The 27621-nt window shown below is 54.7% G+C and overlaps 1 protein-coding gene across 6 annotated transcripts; it reads left to right on the top strand.

The window, feature by feature from the left end:
• SLC26A6 (solute carrier family 26 member 6) lies at positions 1-27621 on the top strand. 6 transcript variants are annotated; one of them, XM_074957678.1, is made up of 22 exons: positions 20-82; positions 3230-3319; positions 4003-4186; positions 4980-5119; positions 5610-5720; positions 6472-6632; positions 7763-7927; positions 9270-9422; positions 10729-10811; positions 10992-11139; positions 11375-11488; positions 12070-12147; positions 13893-13988; positions 14802-14908; positions 15346-15415; positions 16617-16709; positions 17311-17415; positions 23389-23475; positions 23953-24168; positions 24782-24836; positions 25523-25659; positions 26273-27621. In XM_074957678.1, the coding sequence occupies exons 3-22, from the start codon at positions 4047-4049 to the stop codon at positions 26294-26296; spliced, it is 2283 nt and encodes a 760-aa protein (XP_074813779.1). In that variant the 5' UTR covers positions 20-82; positions 3230-3319; positions 4003-4046; the 3' UTR covers positions 26297-27621. The 6 variants fall into 6 exon arrangements, with proteins under 6 accessions (XP_074813778.1, XP_074813779.1, XP_074813780.1 ...); XM_074957679.1 differs by having other exon boundaries at positions 6472-6647; positions 11423-11488; XM_074957675.1 differs by having other exon boundaries at positions 6472-6647.

The raw sequence follows: 27621 nt of genomic DNA, 5'->3' as shown, positions 1-27621 counted from the left end.
ACAGTCAAGTATTAATAGTGGGAAGGAGAGTGTACACTTCACTGGAGGGCTGTCAGGCACAGCAGCTCGCACCCCACATCAGGTAAGCACCAGCAATCGTGGGAGAGAGTCTTCTTCCAGTGAGGGGGAGAGCTGCAACTAGCCACCGGGCAGAGGGGCACCTCACCCAGCAGGAGAATTGCTCCAGCCATCTCAGCATAGCACCAGGAGCAGCTCATCCGGGTCTCAGCTTCACTGTATCTGAGCTGAGGGTGCACAGAGCACCTCCATTACCTGTCCCTAGGGCTGTGCCCCAAATCATGGGAGGTGGGACACCCCGTTAGCAGTCATGGGGGCTATGCTCCCGTCTCCATGGGGTATGAGAGCCCTAGATGCAGATGGTGGATTTGTGTGCGGAGGGGTTGTCAGGGGGTTGTCATGCAGCTGTTGTGCCGTGTCCCACTTTGGCCCCTGGCCTCTGCCAGAGCAATCAGGCAGTAGTGACGTTTGGCACACGGCCCACTGGAGCAAGGCTCCTAGGCAGGAGACCCCAGCCTAAAGTAGCCGTGCTGCCATTCCCCCTTGGGCTGGTGCCTGGGCTCTGAAATCCGGCCAGGAAAGGCTCTCCGAGCCCGAGTGGGGACAGCTACGCTGCTATTTTTAGCACCGTAGTGCGAGCCTAGGGTAACCATCCATCCTTTATTTTAAGGGACCTCCTGCACCATTTTAACATTAAATTGAAGCTTGTGACACTTGTATGGTGTAGTGGAGGGCAGTAGGAATGTACACGAGGAAAAAATACACAATGTGCTGAGGGAAATGGTGTTTCCCTAAAACCGCCCATAAAATAAACCCTTGTCCCTCATGTGGTTTCCCTTTATTTCTATCCCCCCCCCCCACACACACACACACACACAAAGCCCCAGGAGTCCCAGTCCATAGACCTGGCCTCTGCGTCTCGCCGCCAGGATGGGGGTGTGTGTGCAGTGTAGATGTGCTATCAGACCCTGAGCACGGAGAGCTGGCTCTGCCCAGCCCCACGGGACGGATGGGTTAGGTTCTCCCTGAGCTAGGCTGGCTGGGAAGGAAATAGCCCACTTCCTTGATCAGCCCTGTTGCTGCGAGGAGCTGGGGCACCACAGGGAAGTATCCCCACCGTGCCCTGCTGCGACTGCCTTCACTGGGATGCTGGTGTGAAAGCAAGGGGCCTGACTGCTGTACGAAGGGGGTCCCTGGGGAACGTCCAAGCTGGCGACACTGCCCTCCTCCAGGTCCCCAGCGGAGGGCACGCTGGGGGGCTGCCTGCGGGCAGACACAGTACATCATGCCCAGCTATTTGGGGCTGTGCTGTGCCCCACAGGCAGCTGTGGACCCTAACCCCAACCTGCGCTGTGCTTGCTGTGCAGGGATGCCCCTTACATAAAGGATGGGTGGTTACCCTGGGCTCGCACAATTGTGCTAAAAATAGCATAGCTGTTCCCACTCAGGCTCTGAGAACCCTTCCATCTCCCCTCCCCATGCTGGCTGGGTTTCAGAGCCCAGGCACCAGCCTGAGCAGGAATGGCTGCACTGCTATTGTAGCCCTGCGAGGCCCCTGGGGAGCTGTGCAGGCCAAGCTCTCCTTGGTGGCTGTAGCTCTAAACCTCGAGCAGGGATCACGCCTTGGGCGAAGGGCTGAGCTCGTTTGCTGCTGTGTGTGTGTGGGCAGGGGGTCTCATGAGGGGCTCAGAGCAAGGAGAGGAGATTGGCCAGGCCTTGCCACTCCCACAACCAAATGGGCTCTGCCTCATTCCTCTGGGGCCTGCCACTGTGCACTATGTACCTGAGCCCTGCCCTCTGGCTGGGCGGCTCCCACCTACCCGAGGTCTGGCCTGTGTGAAATGGAGCAGCGGACTGAGCCCAGGGCCAAGAGACAAACAGTCGCTCTTGGGAGCAGGGCCTGCTGCACCTCCCACCACCCTGCAGCCAGGGCTTAACAATGGCAACAGATGCCAACGGCTGGCTGTGCCTGTTCCTCCCATGACTCCTCCAGGGAAGCCAGGCTCTGTCTGCAGAAATGGAGACTCCAGGGTTGCTGCTCTGGCCCCTTTCACCAGCACTGAACTCACCTGGCAACTAAAATCCTTGCTAATTCTGACTGGAGAGGGGTGTGTGCATGCATATGTGCGTCCACTTGTATATCTGAACATGCCCGGGGGGAGGCAGGGGGGAGGGTATAGGTACACAGCTGGACATGTGAGTGTCTGGGGGGTGTGGATATAGGTACACAGCTGTATGTATATGTTGAGGGTGGGTATAAGTATGCAGCTGTGCATCTGTGAGACTTAGAGCCAAGGGTGGAGGGTATAGGATCACAGCTGTATCTGTATGCATCTGAGGGAAGGGAAGCAGTGGATATGGATACACAGCTGTACATGTATGTGTCTGAGAGGCAGGTGTGGAGGTATAACAGCTGTACCTGTGTATGGCTGGTGGTGGCAGAGGGTGTAGGTACACAGCTGTACATGTGTGTATATGGGGGGGCAGATGAGGGAATAGGTACACAGCTATACATGTGTGTCTGGGGGATGGGGATGGAGGGTATGGGAACACAGCTGTACATGTGTGTCTGAGGATAGGGGGTAGAGGCTATAGGTACACAGCTGTATGTGTCTGAGGGGAGGGGATGGAGGGTATAGGTACACAGCTGTACGTGTGTGTCTGAGGGGAGGGGATGGGTAACCCACCAATGGCTGCTGAGAAAGTCAGTTACTTTTGCTGAGAACAAAAACCCGTCATGTGAAAAGTGCAAAGTCTGAAGGTGCAGGCTTAGCACGGGACTGTCCTGTGGAGCTGGACTGGCTGCAGGGAGCCTGTTCCTGGCCTCTTAAGGACAAACAGTGACTGCTGGCATACGCTAGACAGAGCAGCCACCCACTTGGGTGTTTGCACTTGCACTCGGGATGCAGTGATCCCCAACGGACCATCCCCTAGTCCAGAATAGCTGGAATACATAGCACACTGACCATGCACCCTCCAGCCCCTGGGCCTGCCCATATGCCAGGGACTGCAAAGAGGGCAGTGAGTGTAGGGCCCACACTGTAGCCAGGATGCAGCCCAGAATCACTCTGGATTTGCCCAAGGACCACCCCTCGCACTCCTCTCAGCCCAGCTGCTGCTCCTCCTCAGCCACCAGGACCTGGGACAGCAGAATCATTTCCAAAGCAGCCAGCTGTGAGGTAATGAGCATCCGGCTGCAACTTCCTTGCAGGATCAGACTGAGGGAGCAGGCTGGGCTTGGCACCGACTCCATCCTGGAGCCCTGCAGTGACGTGGCGCCTGGGCTGAAGTGTTCCAGGGGGTGAGATTTGGGCCCAGATTCTGGTGCAGGAACAGGAGTGGGAGAGAGGCAGGGAGCTCCCCCTGCCAAATCCTGGTGCCTTGTGCCCCCTAATCATAAGGTGCAGGGGAGTCACAGCACCAGCAGCCTGAAGGGGCAGGGCCTAGATCCATCTACACTGCTAGTGGCCTAGGGCTGCTCCAAGGGAGTAGTTCTGCTCCTGAATGCCCTGCCCCAGTGCCCCCAAAGTGAGCGTGCCTACCGGTGTCCTCCCCAGACAGCGGGCTCCATGCTGCGCTGCCCCCAGCACTGCTGAGCTCCCTGCACCCCCACTGAACCCTGGCTTTCTCCTGGCCCCCCATGGCTTCTGGGAGCTCCCAAAGGCTGGGCCTCTCCTTGGCTCCTGGGGTCAGAGTCTAACTGTGGGTGTGTGCCAGGTCACACCAACCCACTGGATCCCTCAGCAGCTTTAGACTCTGGCTTTAGCTGGCGATGGGGCGGTGGAGACGGCACAGTTCCTCAGCCTGAGGGGAAACAGCTCCCTGAGGGGCACCAGTGGCCTGGGTGCTGTGCCAGAGGGACTCTCCCGCACACAGGGCTGAGCTGGCCTCCAAGCAGTGGCAGCAGAGCATGGGCAGGGACAGGCGTCCCCCATGGGACAGTAGCACTGCCAGCACTCAGCCCATCTCCCCTTCTCGTCTCAGCCTGAAGGTCGCGCAGGAGTGCAGTTGGGGTTGGTGCTGTGGCGATGGAGCAGAGCGAGCTGCGGTGCCGCCCCTGGGCGTCCCAGGCGGACCGCGAGGTTCTGAGCGAGGCTGAGCTCGAGGAGATGGCACCGAGAACCCAGGCTCCGCGGCCCTCTCTCTGCAGCAGGGTCTGGGACATAAGGTAGGGGGCGCTTCACACGCCTTCCCAGTCACTGGACAGGGGGAAGTGGCACAAGTGGGTCGCTGATAGGGGTTTTACGACCCTGGCAGGGTGCTTTGCCTTTGCCTAGCCAGGCTCCCACTGTCTCCTGCCCCATCCATATGCAGGGGCCCAGGGCCGAAATGGCTCTTGTCCCCAGGAGAGAGCACTGTGTTTGGGACTGCCCAGCACCAGGCCCCAAAGCTGGAGCCAGAGAAGGGGGAAGGGGTGTAAAGGCACCAGCCCCTGGGCCTGGGATGCACCTATGCCATGCTTGCCCTTTGGCCCATGCCCTCTGGTGCGCGGGAGCTGTTATTCCTTGACTCCACACACAGCCGAGTGCCAGCCAGGTGGAGAGTGCTGTGCGCCAGGCATCCCCCCAGCGCATGCTGGGCCCCTGGCCAGTCCCAGGGCCGAAGGGGCAGGAAGGCCAGGGAGGCCCTGGGCCAGTATTCTGCATGCCTTTGCCACCACTGCACGCGGACTTGGCAAGGTGTTTCTAAAGCTGCAGTTTGGTTCTCCAGTCCCTGCTGAAGGGGCCCCTCAGAGGGAGGCATTGGGAGGGAGTCCAGGAGTCCCACAGGGGGTGTTTGGGATGGACTTTAGCGGATATCAGAGTGCTCTCAATGCATTTACTGCGGGGCTAGACCCCAGCCCAGGCAGGGGAGGACTCTGCCAGGGCACGGATCCCCTTGCTCCAGCCTGCCTGACTCTGTAGGGCCCTAGTGCAGCCTAGAGCTTTCTCCTCAGTCGTGGCTTCCCCACCCTCCCCCAGGTGCTCATGTGGCGCTGCCAAGTCCCTTCTCTTCCGGTTCCTGCCGGTCCTGAGCTGGCTGCCCCGGTACCCAGTCAGGGACTGGGTCCTCGGTGATATTGCCTCGGGGTTCAGTGTGGGAATCATGCACCTCCCCCAGGGTAAGTACCACAGCCCCCACCCCTGCCATGGGAGTGCCTGCAAACACATTCCTCTGGGGGTGATCGCTCTGGGGCGCAGCCAGGCGTCTCTCATCCCTTTCGCCTGTGGGCCAAAGGCTGTAGCCCTGCGGTACATGCTGTAGGCATGGGGGAGGAGTATATCTTTAGGGGTTCATGTGTATGGGCGGGCGCAGGGGTGGGTGAAGAGTGCGGTGGGTCTGGTGTTAGTGTGTGTGGAGAGGGGCAGGGAGTTGGGGTGGGGTGTGTATGGGACGGGGGAAGGGTGGGATGGCATGGGGGAAGGCAGGGTGTGTAAGGGGTGGGGCAGGATGGGGAGGGCAGGGAGCTGGGGTGGGGTGTGCATGGGACGGGGAGGGTGGGGAGCTGGAGTGGGCTGTGCATGGGATGGGGGAGGGTGAGGAGCTGGGGTGGGGGTGTAGGGGATGTGGGGAGCCTCTAGTAACTCTCCTGCCTGCATTTCTGTGTCTAGGTTTGGCCTATGCACTCCTGGCAGGGGTGCCTCCCGTCACCGGCCTCTATACATCCTTATATCCTGTCGTCCTGTACTTCCTGTTTGGGACATCTAGGCACATTTCAGTGGGTGAGCAGGCAGTTGGGCAATTGGGGTGAGCCAGGGTGCCCAGGATGGGGGTCTGTGGGTGAGGGGGGGCAGGGGGCTGTGGATGAACCGGGGGTGCCCAGGATGGGGGTCTGTGGGTGAGGGGGAGCAGGGGGCTGTGGGTGAGCCGGGGGTGCCTAGGATGGCGGGGCTCGTGGGTGAACTAGAGATGCCCAGGATGGGGGGCTTGTGGGTGAGCTGGGGGTGCCCAGGGCAGGGGCCTGTGGGAACCTTGCACTCCTGCATCGGCAAGGAAACAAAAGTGGCCAGAGCCAGGAGCGTAGAGCATGAAAAGCAGGAACCTTCCCCTGGCCTATGCTCACAGCTCAGACTCAGGCCCACACATTCACCACTGCCAGGGAACTGGCCAGGTTCGCGTCCCCCCCTCCCCCCCCAGGACTGGAGGAGTGTGCGCACAGCCCTCTCTCTGCCCACACAAAAATCATTCAGCAGTTGCTGTGCCAGCAGCCATGCGCCCCCCTGTGGGCGATTCTTGCACATCCCTAGCTGAGCGCTCAGAGTGACGCCGTGAGCCAGATCCAGATGAGTGAGCAGCTGGGTAGCTGTGCTGGCTACACGAGGGAGCCCCTCCACTGGTGTTAAGCAGAGACACCCTGGGTGTGACCCCGCTCCCAAGAGGATGCAGGGTGGGCAGGTCTCGGCTATGCATCATCTGCCAGGGCACAGGCCTGAGTTGGCGACTCCCATGACCTCACCATGTGCCTCCACGCAGGTCCCTTCGCTGTCATCTCCGTCATGATCGGCAGCGTGACAGGCTCGCTAATGCCCAACAGCAACTTCATGGATCCGGTCAATGGCACGAATGAGACAGTCCTCAACGAGGCAAGGAGAGACAGCGCCAGGGTGGAACTAGTGGCTACACTCACCATGCTGGTGGGTATCTTCCAGGTGAGCAGGGTGCTCCGGGGGAGGCAGGAGACTGGGCCAGGATCCCGGCTGGGTTGTTTCCGAAGGCTGGTGGATGGGCAAAGCCAGTGTTCAAGGGGTGGAGGTGGTCAGTACACCCTGGGACATTGACAAATCCAAGTCAGAGAGGGCCATGCTGTCCAACTCCCTGACCAGGCCTGACCTCTCTGTGCTGCTGGGCTCATGCTCCCTGCTCTGTTTTCCTCCTTTGGGCCTCAGCTGCTCCCATTTCCCCCCCAGGGCAGGTGAACAGCGTGGGCAGGGGGCATTCCTCCTCCACCCCCCAGCACCAAGACCAGCCCTGCTGCTCACATCACGTCTCTCAGTGGCTGGGCCCTACTGGAAGGGCACAAGCTGCACTTACCCTTGGAGACCTCAAGCTGGTCCTCGGGGAGAAGCCACGCAGCTGATTCCTGAAGGGTCCATCCTGGCACCAGTCCAGAGGCTGGGCTCACTGCAGCCCCCTGGTGATGTTTGTGAGCCCCTCCCAGTGCAGGATTGGGGACACTGTCCCTCCCTGAGGCTGATTCCTGCTTCGCTTGTGGCTAGGCCAATCAGCATGGTGTGTGAAGTGAGATCCCCACTCTCAGTCCCACCAGCCTGGGAACCAGGGGTCCCAGGTTCTGCCCAGCACACCAGACTTCTGTGTTGTCCCCCATCCTTTCCAAAGGTTGCTACCCCAAACAGCCACCTGGTCAAGTGCTAGAGATGTCATTGAGCCTCCCTGTGTACTCTGCTGCATAGACTGCCCTGAGCACAAACCACGGTTGTGCAGCTTGGGTGCCCCCTGGGCTGGCCCTCCCAGCACAGACCCTTCCAAGTTCTGTCCCACTGAGCTTGCAGGGCAAGCAGAGGAGGTGCTGGGCATCCCAGCCCAGGGCTGTTGGGGCAAAAATACAAGTGTTCTATTTGTTCCTCAGGAAAACTGAAAGAGGTGGCAGCCTTGTAGTTGTTGTTCTGTCCCCCAAGCCTTGTAGCTCTGCCCAAGGCGACCCTTATGTTTAGCTATGCCCCACCATTCCCAGACGAGGCTGGCGTCAGGGTGGGAACCCTACGAGAGGAAGTTGGTTGCCGACGATTGCTGGGTCTCTTTCCAGATAGCCCTGGGGATGCTGCAGTTCGGATTTGTGGTCACCTACTTGTCCGAGCCCTTGGTGCGGGGCTACACCACAGCCGCTGCCGTCCATGTGCTGGTCTCCCAGCTGAAGTACGTCTTTGGGGTGGAGGTGGCTGAGCAGTCAGGGCCATTTTCCATGTTCGCTGTAAGTAGAGCCCAGCTAGGGCAGGTGGCAGGTGGGGATGGGGGGATTTAACAGTTCCCCAGCGCTGATCCTACATCTCCTGTTACAGAACACTTTCAGACAAGAGGTGTGGGTGCACAAACACATTCTCTGGGGCTGCACACAGTTTGGAGAACCCCTGGGGATCCCCAGTGACAAAACAGACTGATGAGTGCAGACATTCTTAAGGGCCAAACCCTCATCCCCTCCCTCCCTCAGTTTTACTCTTGTTGACTTTCATGGGAATTTGCCTGAATCAGGAGCTCAGGATATGGTCCACTTGTTCCATCCATAAAATGAAGGAACATCTGATAGGGACAAAATTTTGTATTTACTGGAGGGATAGCTCAGTGGTTTGAGCATTGGCCTGCTAAACCCAGGGGTGTGAGTTCAATCCTTGAGGGGGCCATTTACGGATCTGGGGCAAAAATTGAGGATTGGTCCTGCTTTGAGCAGGGGGTTGGACAAGATGATCTCCTGAGGTCCCTTTCAACTCTATGATTCTATGAAAGCTGGCAGCTGATTGGTAAATAGGTGTCATGTGCCAGATCTTAGTCACATGGAAAGGGACCAAGCTCCTCATATTTTATATAACCAGTTCCTCAGCTGATGTCAATGGTCATAGCTGCCTGGACTTCAGTGGGGTCCATTGGCTTCAGTGGAGCTATGACCACATACACCAGCAGGGGATCTGCTGCCCCCAGGATTTTGGATGCTGCCACTAACGTTTTCTGATAAATCTCTTAACCATGGAAGAATCCAGTCCTGCCACTTTCCCAGAGGAGCAACGTTTGCTAATGGGGTTTGCTGGGGTCAGACTGGGCTGGGATTTCCAAGGGGAGCAGTGTTTGATAACAGGGACCTGTGCTGGGGCCAGACCAGGGCTGATGGGGTCTGCATTGGGGCTATATGGGATGGGGGGTCTCTTCAGCAGCTGGGATTCCCCTAGAACTCCCAGGCGAGTAGTGCTCCCTGGGTGTTCACTGGGGTCAGGCAGTGACTGGGCTTTCTCGGGCTGGTTTTCCTTGGGATGTGGCCAGTGCAGCACCCTATGGGTATGCAGTCTGTATTACTTACTGTATCGCACTAGTGCTTGGCGACCCCAGCCGCCACAGGCCCACTCTGTGCGAGCTGCCAAATGTACACAGGGGATAACAGGACCCCTGCCCGGGGGATAGCACAGCCAGTGCTGAGATGTGAACATGGGCACGTACTGACGTTCTCTGGTTCCACAGGACGTAGCCAGTGGGTGGCCCCTCTGCACCGGGGCTCTGTCTCCTGAACGGATTCGGTGTCATGGTCTCCCCTCCTCCTCTCCCTGTAGGCCTTCATTGAGATCTGCACCAAGCTGCCACAGACCAACATGGGCGCCCTGGTCACTAACCTGATCGCCATGGTCACCATCCTCCCTGTCAAGATGCTCAGTGCCAAGTTCGCCTCCAAGCTCCCCATGCCCATCCCCATAGAATTCATCATGGTAAGGAGGGGCGTGTCACGAACTGCATGGCATCCAGAGCCCCCAGCCCCATGGGGCTCCGCACAGGGCAGGCTGTCACCCCACAGAACAGGGTCTCGGCTCTCTGCTGGGTGCCTGTACTGGTTGTTGTTTAGTGGCTGCCCCTTCCTCCCTCGTGCTAGTGTTTCATCTCCTCTGGTGAGGCCGGGAGGCTTTGGCACTTGGGTAGGTTAGGCAGCGTGGCCCGAAGATGGCTAGGTTTTGGCTTAGTTTCACTGCTGGTGTTTCAGATGCAAGCCCCGGTTTTCCTAGAATGCTTCCCCCAGCGGGTGTGTGCTGGGGCCGGCCAGGGCGTGGGCTGTCTCTGGCTGAGATTTCCCTGGGATTGTCTAAGGCATGGGTTCTCAAACTGGGGGTCATGAGCCCTTGAGGTTGCAAGGTGGTGACGTGGGGATTGCGAGCTGTCAGCTCTATGGGGCTGACAGCCCCGAGCCTCCATTAAATTAAATGAATCCCTCTCCCCTCTGTTTTCAACGTATAAGGGGGGGGTCACACTCAGAGGCTTGCTGTGTGAAAGGGGTCACAATACAAAAAGTTTGAAAACCACTGGTCCAAGGAGAGCAGTTTTCGCTAGCAGGGGCTGTGCCAGGGTCAGGGCTGCTGATGGGCTCCTCTTACATCAGCTGCCAGGAGAGGCGCAGCTGGGAGCACCCAGAGCCAGGTCTCTCAGCCAGAAAATCCACTGGCCCCAGGGGTGACAATTGCATTCATAGCCCAGAAGGGCAGCCCTATCGCCTTCCATCTGCAGGTCCCCGGGTTAAATCCGGCCCAGGCTAGCTGTGCCTGTTGGCAGTGCATAATGAGTTCAGTTCCTATTGGACAGCCAGCCCCTCCCCAGCCCAAACCCACAACCAGGCCTGAGTGGCCCCTGCTTGTCTCTGGGTGAAATGGGTCATGGAGACTCAGCTGCCCTTGGCTACTCCATGGGGCCGTGGGCACTGTCTGGGGTTCTCTGCTCACTGTCCCCATCCCATCCCCTCCTGAAACCCTTCACCTGGTCTGGTTCATTTCAAAGTGCTCCGGGTCTGGTTTGTTTCTTTTTTGTCTGATTCTTGGACCTGGGGCTCTTCCCTTGGTTGGGGGGATGCACTTAGCTGCTGGTGGGATCTACCCACCAGTCTGGGGTTTTCAGCTAGGCTGGCCCCTTTCATTGACCCCCTCCAAGGAGGGCCCTGCACAGACCCCTGCACACATCTGCTGTTCTCTATCAGGCTCATGGGGGTTGCAAAGCAGGGACACACTGCCTCACACAGTGCCTTCTTTTCAGATCGTCGTCTCCACGGGGATCTCCTATGGAGCCGGCCTGAAGACCAAGTTTGGGATTGCTGTTGTGGGCAACATCCCCAGTGGGTGAGTGTGGGTGCAGCCTGGGCTCTTTAGCAGGCACTTCATTATGGGCAGAGAATGGCACGTTTTTCTGCTACAGCCTCTGTGACATGGGGATGGCACGGCGGGGCTGTGCTGGGGGAGCAGGCTGTCATCCCTGAGGGAATGCCCTTTTCCAGCCAGGTTTCCTTTTCTTGGCTGCAGGATGAAACCACCAGTGGCTCCCAATGTCAGCTACTTTGGGCAGGTGGCGGGCAATGCCTTTGCCATCGCCGTGGTGGGCTATGCCATCTCCATCTCCATGGGCAAGATCTTTGCCCTGAAACACGGCTACAAGGTGAACAGTAACCAGGTGAGGACCCCACTACGCTCTGGGCTCTCCCTTCCAGCCTCTCTTCCCTTTTTTTTTTTTATTCTTTGTTTTTGTCATCGACACCTGCACTCCCCAGGAATCTGAGTCTGAGCAGTGCCCATCCCTCTCTTCGGGGTCTCTCATGACACCAGGCGGGGGCCTGCTCCGCTTTGCCCAGCAACGGCTGGAGCCTCCTTGCAGTTCCTGACCCCTCGCACTGCTTTGCCCCTTGCAGGAGCTGTTCGCCTTGGGGATTTGTAATTTTGTGGGCGGCTTTTTCCAGTGCTTCAGCATCAGCTGCTCCATGTCCCGGACCCTGGTGCAGGAGGCCACTGGAGGAAACAGTCAGGTAAGTCCCATAAGGCTGGTATTCCCGTTAATTTCAGCCCTGAGGAGTCCTGGAGGATTCCAGCATGAGGCAAGGAAGCTTCCCCTATCATCTCTGGCCTGACTGGGAAAACCCCAGGAAGGTGCTGTGGAAAACCAGGTAGGGTGTTAACCAATGGTGACAGTGGGCGGTGGATGGGCGGTAATTACCCACCATTCATGGGCTGGATCATCTGCCAGACCAAATGAGTAGTTAAAGGGTTAATTGTTTTTGATGCTCCACTGGGAGCAGAGAGCTGGGGCCAGTGGGGCAATTCTCATAAATAACTCCCATCCACAGGGCAAGGGCTGCCTGTCATTTGCTCTGGCACTCGCAGATGGGAACATGAGAGAGGGCCTAAGGGGGACATGCTGGATCACCGGCCAGACACCTTCCTACATGAGCTTGCCTGCATCCCCTTTTCGCCCAGCATGCTCTCTCCGGGGCCAGCATGGTGCCCATTACCTCAGACACAACATACAGGTGGTGTCTCTGCATGGGAGCTGGAAATGTCCATGCACACCTGTCCCTTCTCTCACTGATCTCTCCTCTCTCTTCTCCAGGTGGCCGGGGTTATCGCCTCACTTCTCATCTTGGTGACCATTTTGAAGATTGGGCAGCTCTTCCAAGACTTACCCAAAGTATGTATTGTCCTAGCCCTGCCTGCCTCTGCCTGCCTTCCTGCCTCTTCGCCCGTCTGTACAGTTACCCTGAGTCTCCAGGCCCATTACAGCTACTGGCACCATTCATAGATCAGCCCATGAAGGACAAAAATGGGCCACAAGTCCTATAAAAATATAGGGACAAGTGAGTTCCCATAGTTGGTCCATCCTCCCAAGTATCCTCCTCTGCCACACTGGATCAGATCATTGGTCCATGCATCCTCTCTAGTATCCTCCTCCGCCGCACTGGATCAGATCATTGGTACATCTATTACAGTGTCCCTCCTCTAGCACTATCCGGCATTTGAGGCATCACAGGATGACAGATAAATCATCCATAACCCTTCTATCCAGTTGTGTGATGCAGTGACACACAGAGAAATGCAGGAGTCCAGCTAGCACTGTCACGGTTCCCTCCCCACTCTGAACTCTAGGGTACAGACGTGGGGACCCACATGAAAGACCCCCTAAGCTTATTTCTACCAGCTTAGGTTAAAAACTTCCCCAAGGCACAAATCTCTATTTGTCCTTCGTCTGAGGTATGCTGCCACCACCAAGTGATTTAACAAAGAACCAGGGAAAAGGACCACTTGGAGTTCCTCTTCCCCCAGCAATCCCCCCAAGCCTTTACACCCCCTTTCCTAGGGAGGCTTGAGAATAATATCTTAACCAATTGGTTACACAGTGATCAAAGACCCAAACCCCTGGGTCTTGGAACAATGGAAAAATCAGTCAGGTTCTTAAAGGAAAGATTTTATTAAAAAGAAAAAAAAGAAAGGTAAAAATCATCTCTGTAAAATCAGGATGGAAAATACTTTACAGGGTATTCAGATTCAAAACACAGAGGATTCCCCTCTGGGCAAAACCTTAAAGTTACAGAAAACAGGAATAAACCTCCCTCTTAGCACAGGGAAAATTCAAGGTACAGAAAACAGGAATAAACCTCCCTCTTAGCACAGGGAAAATTCACAAGCAAAACAAAAGATAAACTAATCTGCCCTGCCTGGCTTACCTATACTGGTTGCAATATTGGAGACTTGGATTAGGATGGGTTGGAGAAGATGGATTTGTGTCTGGCCTCTCTCAGTCCCAAGAGAGAACGGCCACAGAAATAAAGAACCCAAAACAAACCCTCTCTCCCCCACCCAGATTTGAAAGTATCTTTTGTCCCCATTGGTTCCTTTGGTCAGGTGCCAACTAGGTTATTTGAGCTTCTTAACCCCTTACAGGTAAGGAGGAATTTTAGGCTACCCTTATGGTTTTGACAAGTACTCTGCTGCATGAGGCTAGAGTCCCCTTTGCATTACCACAGCTCCCTTAATTACAGGGGGGGTTGTTAATTACCATCGCTCCATTTCTGCCTTTAAAAATCCAGCTGTGTTGTTTGACTCAATGGTCTCTGCAAAAGGGAGTGCCCTAGGTCTCACCTTCCGCTGGCAGGTCATTGTTTCCTTGGCAGCATTTCCCTTCCATCCCTCCCTCACTTTAGCTGAATCACTGAACTGGGGGTCAAAGCCTGAGCTTCCTCACTCAGTGTTTGCTCTGCCCCCGTCAGGTCAGGTCCCATGTGGAGGGACAGAGTAATAGTGGGGAAGGGCTACCCTTTTCTGTTCAGGCAGGTGCTTGTGGGAAACGCAGGCCCCTGGAGTCATCAGGCTGTGGGGTCCTGGGATGGCCCCGCGGTGCCCACTGAGTCCTTACAGCTTTGGGGATTTCTCTTCCAGGCCATCTTAGCTGCCATCGTCATTGTGAACCTGAAGGGCATGTTCAAGCAGTTCACAGACCTCCGCATGCTATGGAGGTCCAATCGCATAGATCTGGTAAGGAACACAACTGGCCTTCATGGGCCTTGGACCATGGGGCCTGATTCCCCTGACACAAGCCCCATAGGGCTCTGCCTTTGGAGGGCACAAAAAGGGCAAGTCCTCAGTGCTGCCCTGATCTGGCTCCTGGCAGCCCCTTACTAAGGGAGGTGGCAGTTCCCCCAGGAAACTTGCCAGGCTTGAACTAACTGAGTATAGAATTTGGGCCATAGAAATTTGTCAGAACCAGGACTCTGACTCTGAACCCCAAACCACAGGGACCAGATTCTGGACCTCACAGTGCAGGCCTCTTTCTGCAATGGGCCTGAACTAGAACTCATGCTCTCTGGATCCAAATCTAACCTCCATGGCTCAAGCCCATCTCTGCTCTCGCCTTGCTGCATCCCTGGGGGCTTCGGATCCCCACGGGATTCAGAGCAGGGAACTGGATCCCAGCAGCACAGAGACTCTGCAGGCAAATGCAATTGCCAATCTGCACTCAGCATGAGCTTATCCCTCTTTGTACATCAAACAAGACGGGGACGTCAGCCAGGACTCTGGCGTTCCCCTCCATAACCCTTTTCATAGGGCGTCCTGGGATCTCTAACTTCCACCCTGGATTCCCACTAGAGACAGGCCGGCAGGGCCTTGTTTTAACATCTCCTCGGAAGGAAGGTCCCTCCCACAGTACAGCTCTCCCTGGGACTGCATGGCAGCATCAGCATTGGCAGTGATGGCCAGTGCACTAGTGAACGTCACACCGAAATAGCCAGTGTCTACCACAAACCTGTTCCTCTTCCCCAGCACTTACCCTGCCTTTGTCTGCTACAGCTCATCTGGCTCGTGACCTTCGTGGCCACCCTCCTGCTGAACCTAGACATGGGGCTGGGGGTCTCTGTGGCGTTTGCCCTGCTCACAGTCATCTTTCGGACCCAGCTGTGAGTAGCACTGTCCCCATATACCATGCACCTCCCTCTGTGCTCCAGTAAGTGCTACTGAGCGACTGGTAGTACCCAGCCCTGTCTGTATACTCGTGTGTACACCACAGGGGGCTGCTAATGGGCACATATGAACCACTGATGACATCAGCACAGTCTGAGAAGCCCATTTGCTGAAAAGTTGCTGTTAATTCTGTACCCCTGCCCACCTTCACCACCCAGGGATGAATCAAAGCCATAACTAATTGCAGCTCATGGGCACACACAAGGCTTTAGCCTGGTTTAGCACTACTATGCCCTCTCACAGCATGGCTCTGTCAGTCTTATATCACCACCAGGTCCCTGGGGCGATACTTTGAGTGTAAGGCACAGCATCACTCCCCGAGGGATAGACAGTACCTTTGCTAACCCTGCTCTCTTTCTCTGTCTCCCCTCAGGCCCCGCTACTCCATCCTGGGGCAGGTTTCCCACACAGACATCTACAGAGACATGGTGGAATATAACAAGGTACAAGCAAAAAGAAAAGGAGGACTTGTGGCACCTTAGAGACTAACCAATTTATTTGAGCATAAGCTTTCGTGAGCTACAGCTCGCTTCTAACACGGCTGTTACTCTGAAAGGTACAAGCAGGTGGTGAGATAGTTGAGGGAGTGGCCAGAGGGGATCCATGAAGGAAGACAAACCAGCTCCTTTGCTGCTGCTGCTGAATGTATTAGGCAAATCAGGATACTGGGGCCAAATCTGCCATGAGCAGCCAGGGGAGCTGAGATGGGGCACATCCAGTAGTAAAAGGGTTAAAGTCCTTGTCAGGCATTGTCCTTCCCAGAAGGAGCTGGGGATTCCCTGTCTATCTGTGCCTGTGAGTACTGGCCTTCAGGGACTGGATGCCACTTTCCCTTCCCGCTGGGGAGGGGGAGCTCCTCCTTTCCAGAGCACTGCCAGTGTGCCTGGCACTTTACAAACCCCTAGAAAGCCAGGTCCCCTTCCAGTTCAGCTGTGTAAGCTGCAGGCATTGCTAGTGGTGGGACCCTGTAGGGACTTTGGGGGCTCTAAAGCAGTGGTTCTCAACCTTTCGAGACTACTGTACCCCTTTCGGAAATCTGATTTGTCTTGCCTGCCCCAAGTTTTACCTCCCTTAAAAACTACTTACAAAATCAAACATAAAAATACAAAAATGTCACAGCACACTATCACTGAAAAATGGCTTACTTTCTCATTTTTATCATATAATTATAAAATAAAGTGATTGGAATATAAATATTGTACTTACATTTTCAGTGTATAATATATAGAGCAGTATAAACAAGTCATTGTATGAAATTTTAGTTAGTACTGACTTCACTAGTGCTTTTTATGTAGCCTGTTGTAAAACGAGGCAAATATCTAGATGAGTTGATATACTCCTTGGAAGACCTCTGTATACCCCCAGTGCTATGCGTACCCCTGGTTGAGAATCACTGCTCTAAGGGTTGCTGTGAGGGAAGCAGTTCCAAGTACCTGAGGCGGAGCAGCAGCAGAACGGGGAGCCCTCAGGAGGGAGCTGAGGAGGAGGGGAGCACAGAGATACTGTGGGGCATGGCTTTGCTTTTCTGTGATGTCTCAAGCTCTCCCTATTACTGATCCCCCCCCAACCCCCATGACCCAGAACAGCCCCCACCTCTTTGAGGCAGTGTCCCTCCCACAACTTCCTCCATGCCTTTGTTTCCAGACTGAGGAAATTCCAGGTGTGAAGATTTTCCGTTCTTCTGCCACAGTGTATTTTGCCAATGCTGAGCTGTATGCAGAGGCCCTGAAGGAGAAGGTGAGGCAGGGGCAGAGATGGGCTCACGTAGCACACTCTGGGGCAAGGCCTGACCTCTCTACAGCCTGGTCTCCAGTACCTTGGCCAGGAGGCCATCTCAGGCCTGGGGTGCCATTCTCCAGTCTAGCTGGGAGAGCAGCACAGCTGCACAGTCCTGATTCTCTCTGCTCTCATGCTACAGTGCACGGGTTCTCCCTTCCCCAGTATGTAGTGGATCTAGCGAGGGGCTAATATGGCCTCTATCCTCATAGTGTTGGAACATCTCACACACCAGCAATGTTCTCCTCACAGCACCCCTCTGAGGTAGGCGGGGAACTGAGGCACAGGCCCAAGGGAGGAATTGAACCCCGCTCTCCTGAGTCCCAGTCCATTGCATAGACTGCAAGCCAACCCTTCCTCTCCTGCTCCTGGGCTCTGCTCCCGCAGTTAATCAGTGCTCCAAGCTCTCCTGTTCCCAGAAGCCAAGAAAAGACTGTGGAAGGAGAGAGCTCCATTCTGTGCAGGAACAGCTGCAGGGACTCCCTGCACCATGCACTGTGAAGTGGGTTGGGAGAGAGCAGGTCAGTGGCTTCCATATCCCAGGGAGCTGTATCTTTTGCAGAGTGGCATTAATGTCGATTACCTCATTGGGAAGAAGAAGAAAGCCCTCAAGAAACAGAAGAAGCAGCAGGAGAAGGACAAGAAGGAAGAGGCAAAGAAGAAAAAGGTTCATCTCTGCCAAATGCTTCCTTCTGGGGTTCCCTCCAGTCTGTCTCTTTCTCCTTCCCTTCAACCATATCCTCATCCTCCTCTCTCTGTACATCTCTCTCTTGGTCTCCTCCTTCCTCTTTCTCTCTTCTCACTCCCTCTTCCGAGGTCTCCATTCCTCCCTGCCCCCACTTCTCCCTCTCTTTCCCTAATCCCTCTCTCGATAACTGGCTGTCCCTACTCTTCAGAATCAAAGATGGACCCACACTGGAAATGGCTCATCTTTCCCTACTGGGGAACCCAAGGGTAGGCCTTGGCCCCTGGGGAATGTTCCTGAGCCTGACAAGCATTTGTACTCTGATTGGAGCCATCAGGCATGGAAGAGAAACCCTAGGGAACCACCTGACACTGGAGTTGTGACCAAGGTTGGGGAGGAGACTGCTGGTGTTAATAATTAAGGAGCCAGTGATTCACTGATTCACTCACATTTGGTGAGTGGTCGGCTATTAGAAACAAGCGCAAGGTGTGATCTTGAGAATTCCAAACTAATGAACCTAACTCAGTGCCAGGACAAATAATTAAAGAGGGACTTATACGCCCCCTACATGGACATGATATGATGGGAACAGACCAGCACACCATCTGTAGAGAAAACCATGCCTCTCTAATTTACTAGAATCCTTTGAGTGTGTCAAGTAAAGAGCAAATAAAGGAGACTCAGTTGGCAAAAGTTATTTGGACTTTCAAAAGGCAAATTCTCTCAGAAGAGGCCATTAGGGACCCTAAGCTGTCATAGGGTGAGCTAAAGTTCTGTCATTGATCAAAACTAGCTGAAGATCTCAAAGCACTTCACAGAAGAGGTCAGATCGTTACTCCCATTTTATGCATGGGGAAACTGAGGCACATAGCTGTGACTTGCCTCAGGTCACCCAGCAGGCAAGTGGCAGAACCAGGAATAGAACCCAGGTCCAGTCCTCTCTCCACCGCTTCTCCTGAATAAATGGTCAATTTTCCATGTTGCAAATGTTAGCAGTGGGGTGCCCCAGAAGCTTCCACTCTAGGCCTGGTGTAGAATATATTTACTAATGGTAATATTCGTAAGGGGAGAGAATGTGGGGTGGGTGTAGGCAGCTAGCTGCCATTGCAGACAGCTCAGCGAAAACCTCCTCTCATTGCACAAGGGCAGTTCTAACAGCAAACGAAATCTTAGGATGGATAAAGCCAACCACTGTATACTGGGTGTCACGGAGTCCCCGGGCGATGCTCTGAAACTGCTCCCCATCAAGCCAGTCAGAACTCTGGGGCAGTCGCCTTCCTGTGAGCAGCCTGTCTTCAGGACACAAAGCTCACACAGCTTCCACCTTCCTGGGTCTGACCTCGGAGCATTCAGCATCCTCTGCCCCTCCGTGCGCTTCCCACAGCGAGTCCGCTCAGGCGGGGCTCCTGGGGAAGCCAGAGGGTCCTGCACCCCAACTTCGCAGTCAGACGTGACTCTCAGCCAGTCAGTAAAACAGAGGTGTATTAGATGACAGGAACATGGTCTAAAACAGAGCTTGCAGGTGCAGAGAACGGGACCCCTCAGCTGGGTCCATTTTGGGGGGCAGTGAGCCAGACAACCACATCTGCACTTCACTCCATGTCCCAGCCAGCCCCAAACTGAAACTCCCTCCAGCCCCTCCTCCTCTGGGCTTTGTCCCTTTCCCGGGCCAGGAGGTCACCTGATTCCTTTGTTCTCCAACCCTTTAGCTCTCACCTTGCAGGGGGGAAGGGCCCAGGCCATCAGTTGCCAGGAAACAGGGTGTCAGCCATTCTCTGTGTCCAGACCCCTGAACACACCTGCCCTCTAGGGCTCTGCAATGATCATACACCCTTACCCCACCACCTAGATACTTAAGAACTGCACAGGGGAAACTGAGGCACCTCCACACTATTCAGAGGAAACATTAAGAACAGTCCCACTTCGTCACATCTCTCCCCACTTCGAGATCGAACTGAGCAGGGTCACTTTAGCCGGTGACCTGGGGAAGTTCGAAGCCACCAACGTTCCCATGGATGCCCCAGCATCTCTCCTATTCCTTGGTAGCAGTTACACCAGGCCCTTCCAGTTTCATGCCCTACCTTAGGTCGGGGGTGGTCGATAGCACTCGCAGGCCACATGTGGGAAGGTTTATGCGGCCCGTGCCCTTTGGCCACCCCAAAACCCCAGGGGGTCAAACTGGGATTGGGTCTTCTCCCCAACAAGCTGGCCAAACACAGCCACTTGGTTTTCGGACTGTTTAACTTTCTTAACAGCTTTCACTTCATCTGAGACCTTCTCAGAGCTATCCACACTGGATCTTTCAACAGGAAAGTCAGTGGATCCATTCACAACAGAAAATTTCTGGCTGTTAGGAACTGAAACTTTCTTGATTAAATCACTTTCACACGCTTCAGTTGCAGTAAACTGCTTGCAAAGACTCCATGAGGATTCCTTTCCCTAGGGCTTTTCTATGCAACAATTCACCCCTCGCAGAAATTCTGCTCTTACCCTCTTCACCTAGGGCTTGCTCTAGAGGAACACTTTCCTGAGCAACAGCAGATGCTTTCTGGGTCTCCCTTACATCCAGAATTACCTCCGGCCCATCCAGCGGATTCCTACACAATCCCCTTTCAGGCAAACTTACAGACGTCCTAGATAAAAGGTCAGAAGCATTCTCCTTCCCTTTGCCACACACAAGTTCAGGAATCTTTTCCTTCTTGCTACAGGTTTCCAGACCCTCAGTAGGTAACACAATCTCATCACCTTCATGCTCTCCTTGTGCCCTGGCAAGGATCTCACCCTGATCAGACAGAGTTGCTACACCCTTTCCCAGCCACACACTAGCAAGAGGCAAAATACAAGCACCAGAATTGTCTGGTCTCTGGGATTTTACATAGACACTAACTGGATGCGACCTAGTTACAGGGCCATTCTCCCGAGCAGACACAAACTTAGGGCCATTCCCTTCCTGGGCTTTAGTTGAATCCAGTACAAACTTGAGACAACTGCACTACCCTCAACCATCACAGGCTGAAAGGCCCCTTCTGTCTGCTCCACAGACAAAGAAGAGCTGGACACACTTTCTCCTTTCCCAGACACACAGCTTGGGATCTCATTCCCCTTGTCCCAGCACACAAGGCTGGTCACAGACAACTGCTTGGAGATCAGGGTAGCTCCCTCCATAGGCAAGTCAATACCCCTGACAGACACAGGCACGTTTCCTTCACTGTCACAATTCTCCACCCAGCTAACAGGTAAGGTCCAGGGACACTCATCTTCCACTCTCCTTGCCTTCCCACCCTGCTGACTAGACAAAGCCATCAGCTCACAAGGCTGCCTAGGCTCATCCAAACTTTCCTTACCAAGCACCTTGCCACTCCCAACAGATACCCTGCCCTGCCTGTGTCTCCCCCCACTCAACTGGGGTCTCAGCTCCCACTGTGCTCAGCGCTGCCCTTGCTGTCCCAGTGGGGGTAGGCAGCGAGCTCACTGCTTTCCTCACTGCATCAGAGCCAGCGTGAGCCCCCTCTCCGGTGTGCAAGGGGGCGGGGAGCCCCAGGGGTCTGGTTACAGGCAGGCAGGTAGCCTGAGCCTAGCGGCTGCTCCCTGCTGCCAGCCAGGTCATCTGCATTTTCACTGACCATTCCCCTCTCCACCAATTGGTTCCCTGGATTCAAATTCAAACCCTTGGGAATTACAGGAGCAAGGCCTGGATCCTGTCCCAAAGAGACACAGTCATCCCACAACAGGGTCTCGCAGCTGGTGTCCTGGAGAACCCCAACAACCAGCCAACCCGACCCCTCCTGTGTCTGCACAGGGATCTGGGCCATAGGCAGGGCGAGGGGCTTCGCCCCGGGACCCTCACGCAGCTCACACAGCCTCTCAGCATCTGAGGCTGCAACACCCAGGGCCTGACAACAGTTCTCTCTGTCCCAGGATCTCGCCACCCCAGGAATGTCTCCCCATTGACCATCACCTTCCGATCCCCCTGGGGGTCCGAGGGGCCTGACCCCAGGAAACTCCACACAGACATACAGGTTGGGATCAGGAGTGGGAGCCTGTCCACCACCCCACCCATCTGGCTGACGGAGTCTATGGCCTTGGGACCCAGCAAGGGAGCTAGACACCGGGGCTTTTCCGCAGGGTCCCCCTGGTTCAAATCTCCAGCCTGCTCAAAGGCAGTGAGGTGGGCATCCACATCCCCCCCCACCCCCCCTTAACCAGGGGCAGCAATTTAGTCTCAAGGTTCCCTGCGGAACTGGCCCCCCCCGGGTCTATCCCCAGTCACCCCTGGGAGGTCCCCTATGCCTCTCCGCTCCACCACCGCCAGTTCATGCTGCTGCTGCTTCTGCAGCTCTTTCTCGGGCTCTCGCTGCCTCTCACAGTCCTCTTGCTCTCTTGGACTTAGCTCAAATCCCATGCATCTCAGATCCCCCGATGGGGAACCCGATCGTGAAGACCCTCGTCTGGTTGGGGACAGGAGTCTTGGGGATGCCTGGCTACTACTCCAGCTGCTCGATTAACTCTGCTTTGGTAAACTTTCCAATGCTCAACCCTCTCTTTCTGCACAGGGTTACAATGTCCTTCTTAAGGAGACGGTGACAGGCCATCACTCGGCTCTTCCCAAGTTGTTGTGGACTCACAGGCCTGTGTGCTCTCAGCTCCCCACGGTTTCCAGGGAGAACCCCTAGTGTGCCAGCCCTTCTCGAGGTCACCACCTCTTTGCCAGGGTCGAGCTGCAGACTCCTCCGCCCCTGGGGCCACTCGCTGCAATCCCCAGGGGAACCCTGTTACTGCAAAAGTCCTTTTCTCTGGTCACACACTCCCAGGGGTTAACCGCCCCCTGAAACCGTCTCTCTCTGAATCTTCAGCACGCCTGGTCCCCGTCAATCCCCCTTCGTTTTACTGCTCCCCAGTCACTTACTGCAGGAAGCGCCATCCACGGGGTGCAGTAGATCCCGCCGCTGCCACCAGTTGTCACAGAGTCCCTGGGCGATGCTCTGAAACTGCTCCCCATCAAGCCAGTCAGGACTCTGGGGCAGTCGCCTTCCTGTGAGCAGCCTGTCTTCAGGACACAAAGCTCACACAGCTTCCACCTTCCTGGGTCTGACCTCGGAGCATTCAGCATCCTCTGCCCCTCCGTGCGCTTCCCACAGCGAGTCCGCTCAGGCGGGGCTCCTGGGGAAGCCAGAGGGTCCTGCACCCCAACTTCGCAGTCAGACGTGACTCTCAGCCAGCCAGTAAAACAGAAGGTTTATTAGATGACAGGAACATGGTCTAAAACAGAGCTTGTAGGTGCAGAGACCAGGACCCCTCAGCTGGGTCCATTTTGGGGGGGCAGTGAGCCAGACAACCACATCTGCACTTCACTCCATGTCCCAGCCAGCCCCAAACTGAAACTCCCTCCAGCCCCTCCTCCTCTGGGCTTTGTCCCTTTCCCGGGCCAGGAGGTCACCTGATTCCTTTGTTCTCCAACCCTTTAGCTCTCACCTTGCAGGGGGGGAAGGGCCCAGGCCATCAGTTGCCAGGAAACAGGGTGTCGGCCATTCTCTGTGTCCAGACCCTTGAACACACCTGCCCTCTAGGACTCTGCAATGATCATACACCCTTACCCCACCACCTAGATACTTAAGAACTGCACAGGGGAAACTGAGGCACCCCCACACTATTCAGAGGAAACATTAAGAACAGTCCCACTTCGTCACATTGGGCTAGGGAAGAAACCTCCCCCATGGGCAAGTTATTCCAGAAATGTCCACTCTGGCAGCTTTGTACCTTCTGTTGACCTGCCCATGGTCAGAGACTGGACTAGGTGGCTCACTGGACTAAACCAGGTTCTGCTTTTATGTTGTAACCTATATTGTTCCTAACCTCCTCGCTGGGGTTGACAAGCCTCCTGTGGGGTGATGTGGGCTGTGCAGCTACACCAACCCCTCTTTAACGTTCTCTGTCCCCATCTGGTTTTGGTAACAGAAAACTACCCTCAAGCTCTCAGAGGCATCTGACCCCAGCAGCAATGACTTTGGCTTTGTAGATATTGACATGGAGACCAATACGCAGGTATTTATCTATGTTGATCTTTAAAAACCCAAGTCCTCACTCAACCCATACCCACAGTGCCTGACATAGTTGAATGTCATGGTAAAATCTCAACCACAATGGTCTTCTCTACAATTAACACAAACCCTCCATTAGCAAGCAACAAAACCCTCCCAGCCCTCAGCCCTTCCTCCTCCCCAGACACCTGGGGAATAAGATATGTCACTAATCTAGGGCTTGGGCCATCTCCCACTCTGCTCTGACATGTGCTGGGGTGATTGGTGTCAGTAGGGGTCAGGGCCTCCGTTTAATGTCTCATTTCAAAGCCTTGTTTTTCAACAGTGGAAATAGATATTTTCCAGACCTCTTTCTCGCTGCCACCTGCGCTGATACGGTGCAGTCAGTCAGCTGACGCTCATCTGCTATTGGCTGAGGTGCTCCCTGAGGAATGCCATCATCTCATTTGATGCGGGGGGGGGACTGTTTTCTTCCCCACAGGAGCTGGGGAGTCACTGCAATGGATCTGGTCCTGCAGTGGTTGACTCCAATGGAAGCGAGATAGAGTTGGAGCTCCAAGCCAGCAGCACCCAAAAAGCCTTCAATGAACCCACCCTGGAGTCTTTAGGTCTCAAAAAGCCCGACCTCCACTCCCTCATACTGGACTTCACCCCCGTCAACTTTGTGGATACTGTCTGCATAAAGATCCTAAAGAACGTAAGGGGAAAGGCAGGGAAAATGTCCCAGGCACAGCTGCCCCGGGGACTCTCCTACAGAGCTCTGCAAAGTGGGAGCATTCAGACACCCAGTGCTGGGAACTTGAGTGCCTCAGCGCTGTTCTTCTGCTACCAGCTAAGGTGAAATCTCACCAGACACTGGCTCCAACCTGTCCCCATCCTCTCCCTGATCCCGTCATCCACCACCCCTACCTCTGAGCCATTGCTGTGTGTGACAGAGGAGCTGTTCTCTCCAACATACACACCCACTCCCTCACGTTGGCATTTTAACATCTTCTGCGTCACCTTGTTTGCCCAGGCCTGTCAACTGTAAATTGGGCAACAAGATGTAGAGTATGTTTCACATCCCTAACTTGTCTTCCAGGCAGCCCGCTAGCCCACAGGAGATTGGCTCCAGGTCAGTGGTATCAACGAGCAGCAGGCACAAAGGGGGCCAAGGGGACATCTGGGGCTGCTTTGGGGCAGCTGGCTAGTAACCTCGTACCCCATTCCATTCTGCGTGTGCTGCTGCTGCTGGGCATGGGGCACGGCCCCCAGGGACAGGAGTCTGTGGAGGGACTCGACTCATCTCTTTGTGCTTGTGTCCATTGCAGATATTCAGAGATTTCCGGGAGATAGAAGTGGATGTGTTTCTTGTTGGCTGCCATGGTAAGGAGGCCTCAAAGCTCGGGTGCAGCAAAGCCGTAGACCCTCCATTTGATAGCAAGTCCTCCCTTCAGGAGGATGTATCTTGTTGCACTGAAATCCCCATCTGCCCTCCCTTGGGGCAGATTCAGGTTCTTGCTTCTGGTTTCACCTTCCCTTGTCGCCTCTCCTCTCCACACCATACCAGCCTCAGATGTTACCCAGCTGGAAACTGCTCACAGAACTGGTTTCAAACCCAGTGTGACTAATAGTTCAGATCCCATGTCAGGGACCAAATTCAACCCTGGTGTAAATCCCTCTGAGGTCAACACGAGTCACATCAGCTTCTGCCATAGCTGAATTTGAGCCGGCGTGTGTGCATGGGGAATCTTTCCGAAGCCCCATTTAGGAGATCAGCCCAAACCCTTACATGTAGGCATAATTCCCAAGGTGCAATGCCAGAGTCTGTTTATACCCCAGAACAGAGACCACATCCAGGGGAGCATTCCTGTTTCCCTGAATTCCAGCTTGGTTGATTTTGCCAGCACTTCCCAAAGCGAAGAATCCCCAAGGCAAACAGTAAAGAGCGAAGAAAAAGAGAGGTGGTTCTGTGTGTGGAGGGTGGGGGTCAAGGCTGGCACGTCAGCCAGTCCTCATGCTTTCACTCTAGGATGTCCTGGTGTTATTGTGCCACCTTCTTTCCCCCTCAGCTTCTGTCATTGACCAGCTGGAAAAGGGCAACTTCTTCAGCCAAACCATCACCAAGCACCACCTCTTTGCCTCCGTGCACGATGCTATTACCTATGTCACCAGGGGGAAGGGACAGAACATGCCACAGCCGGTCACAGTAAGCACAGTCTTTCTGCTTCCCTTAGGGAAAAACAGTCTCCCTTGTAGTCCACCAGGTTTACAGATGTGAAAGCAGCATTTGTTGCCAGTTGCTGGCTGGCATGCTTCTCTCCACCAGCCGTGCCAGCGTGTGTGCCTCCTCTACCCACCCTTGCCTACCCAATGTGCTCTCTCTCCACCACCACCACTATATCTGCTGTCCTTTTTCTCAATTGCTTCTCAGTTATGCAGACCTCTGAGCAGACTCCTTCATTAACACTACCCCATTCAGGTGGCCTTCTGGGCTACTGCACATGCAGCCACGTAAGGAAACCAAGTGCATGCCCCGAAACCCTTGAGTCAGCAGGGACTAGGAGACCTGCCGAGGGAAAAAACCCAGCTCCTGCGGGAGAGAGAGACCCATTCTTCAGGCCAGTCAGAGCTGGGAGCACATCATATTGGTCTTGGTCCCCTCCTGCTGGCTGATGAACAGAACAATGTTAATGAGCTGTACCCCACTTTCATCACAATGCAGAGCCTTCGGGTGGTGGTGGGGAAGCCACGGGAATGTGGAGTTATTCCAGGGAGTTGGGGAAACCAAACCAATCTCTTCTTATTATTTGACTTTTTAGACTTATTCCAGCACTAAACTGTAGCCACCAGAAACAGCATCTACTGTCCCCAGGAGCTGAACAGGTGAGAGGGAGCTACCAAGGCACCTTTCCAGAGGACTCTTTGAGCTGGCTGATTTTTACAAGGGCAGGTGACATGGGATTCCCTGCCACTGGGAATCTAGCAGACACAAGATCTCCTACTGCTAAGGATCTGCTAAGGCACTGGAGACCTGAGATCATCTGCCCTTGGGACCCCACTTAGCTACTGGACAAACTGGGAATCTATCTCAAAGATGAAATCTCCTTCTGCTGGGAATCTTCTCCAGACACAGGAGATCTGGGATCTCATGGGCTTATGAATCCACTTCACACACAAGATTTTCTGCCCCTGTGAATCCCCTCAGACCCAGGAACCACCTCTGATTGTGTCTGTGTGCGTGTGCGGCTCTTTCCCTTGAGTGATGGTGTCCCTAGTCTCTGTTTGCCAGAAGCTGGGAATGACTGACGGGATGGATCACTTGGTGATTACCTGTTCTGTTCATTCCCTCTGAGGCACATGGCATTGGCCACTCGCAGAAGACAGGATACTGGGCTAGATGGACCTTTGGTCTGACCCAGTGTGGCCATTCTTATGAAATATCACTGGAGAGAAGCTGCACTTGAGAGTTTTCCACTTGACTGTTTAATTAGATGATGCTTTTCAATAGAAACAGACAAACAGTTCTATTGACAGTGCAAAACTTCCTGCAAAGAGCAATACTGAACCAGCCCGCAATCTGGAGGCTATCTAAGATTTTGTCCCCTCCCTGCATCCCATTTCCAACTTTGTGGGTAAAATAACCAAGAGCAAAATCCGACCTTGCCACATGGGGCAAGCTGTGACTATGCACAGATTTTATTATAGAGAGAGAACAGTAAAATCAGAGTATCACTCTCTGTCGTGCAATCCAGACCAGTAAGGGGCTGTCATCACCTGCCCTGCAACCTTGGGTGCCTCACAATGCTTTGCTGAAACTCCCAATCTGGGCCCCTCACAAACAGCACGCAGGTCACAGCCTGAGTGTCTGTGTATAGCTGCAGCCTGCCAGCACGCTCTAGCCACACCCTGGCTTCCACCAGAATTGGTTACCACTTGCAGGGTGATTCCAACTCACTCCCAGTCCTGGATTTTCCCCAAAGAATGTGTGTTCGGCACCATACAGCCGTTTCCTGGACAGTCCAGATATTAGTCTGTTGTCCCTGTACGAGGTAAATGTACAACAGTTGCTACTTTAACTGGATTCAGAGTAACAGCCGTGTTAGTCTGTATTCGCAAAAAGAAAAGGAGTACTTGTGGCACCTTAGAGACTAACCAATTTATTTGAGCA

This window comes from Natator depressus, chromosome 7 (genome assembly GCF_965152275.1).
Source record: "Natator depressus isolate rNatDep1 chromosome 7, rNatDep2.hap1, whole genome shotgun sequence".
NCBI classification, from domain to species: domain Eukaryota; kingdom Metazoa; phylum Chordata; order Testudines; family Cheloniidae; genus Natator; species Natator depressus.
This window is presented reverse-complemented; position numbering and strand designations above follow the sequence as displayed.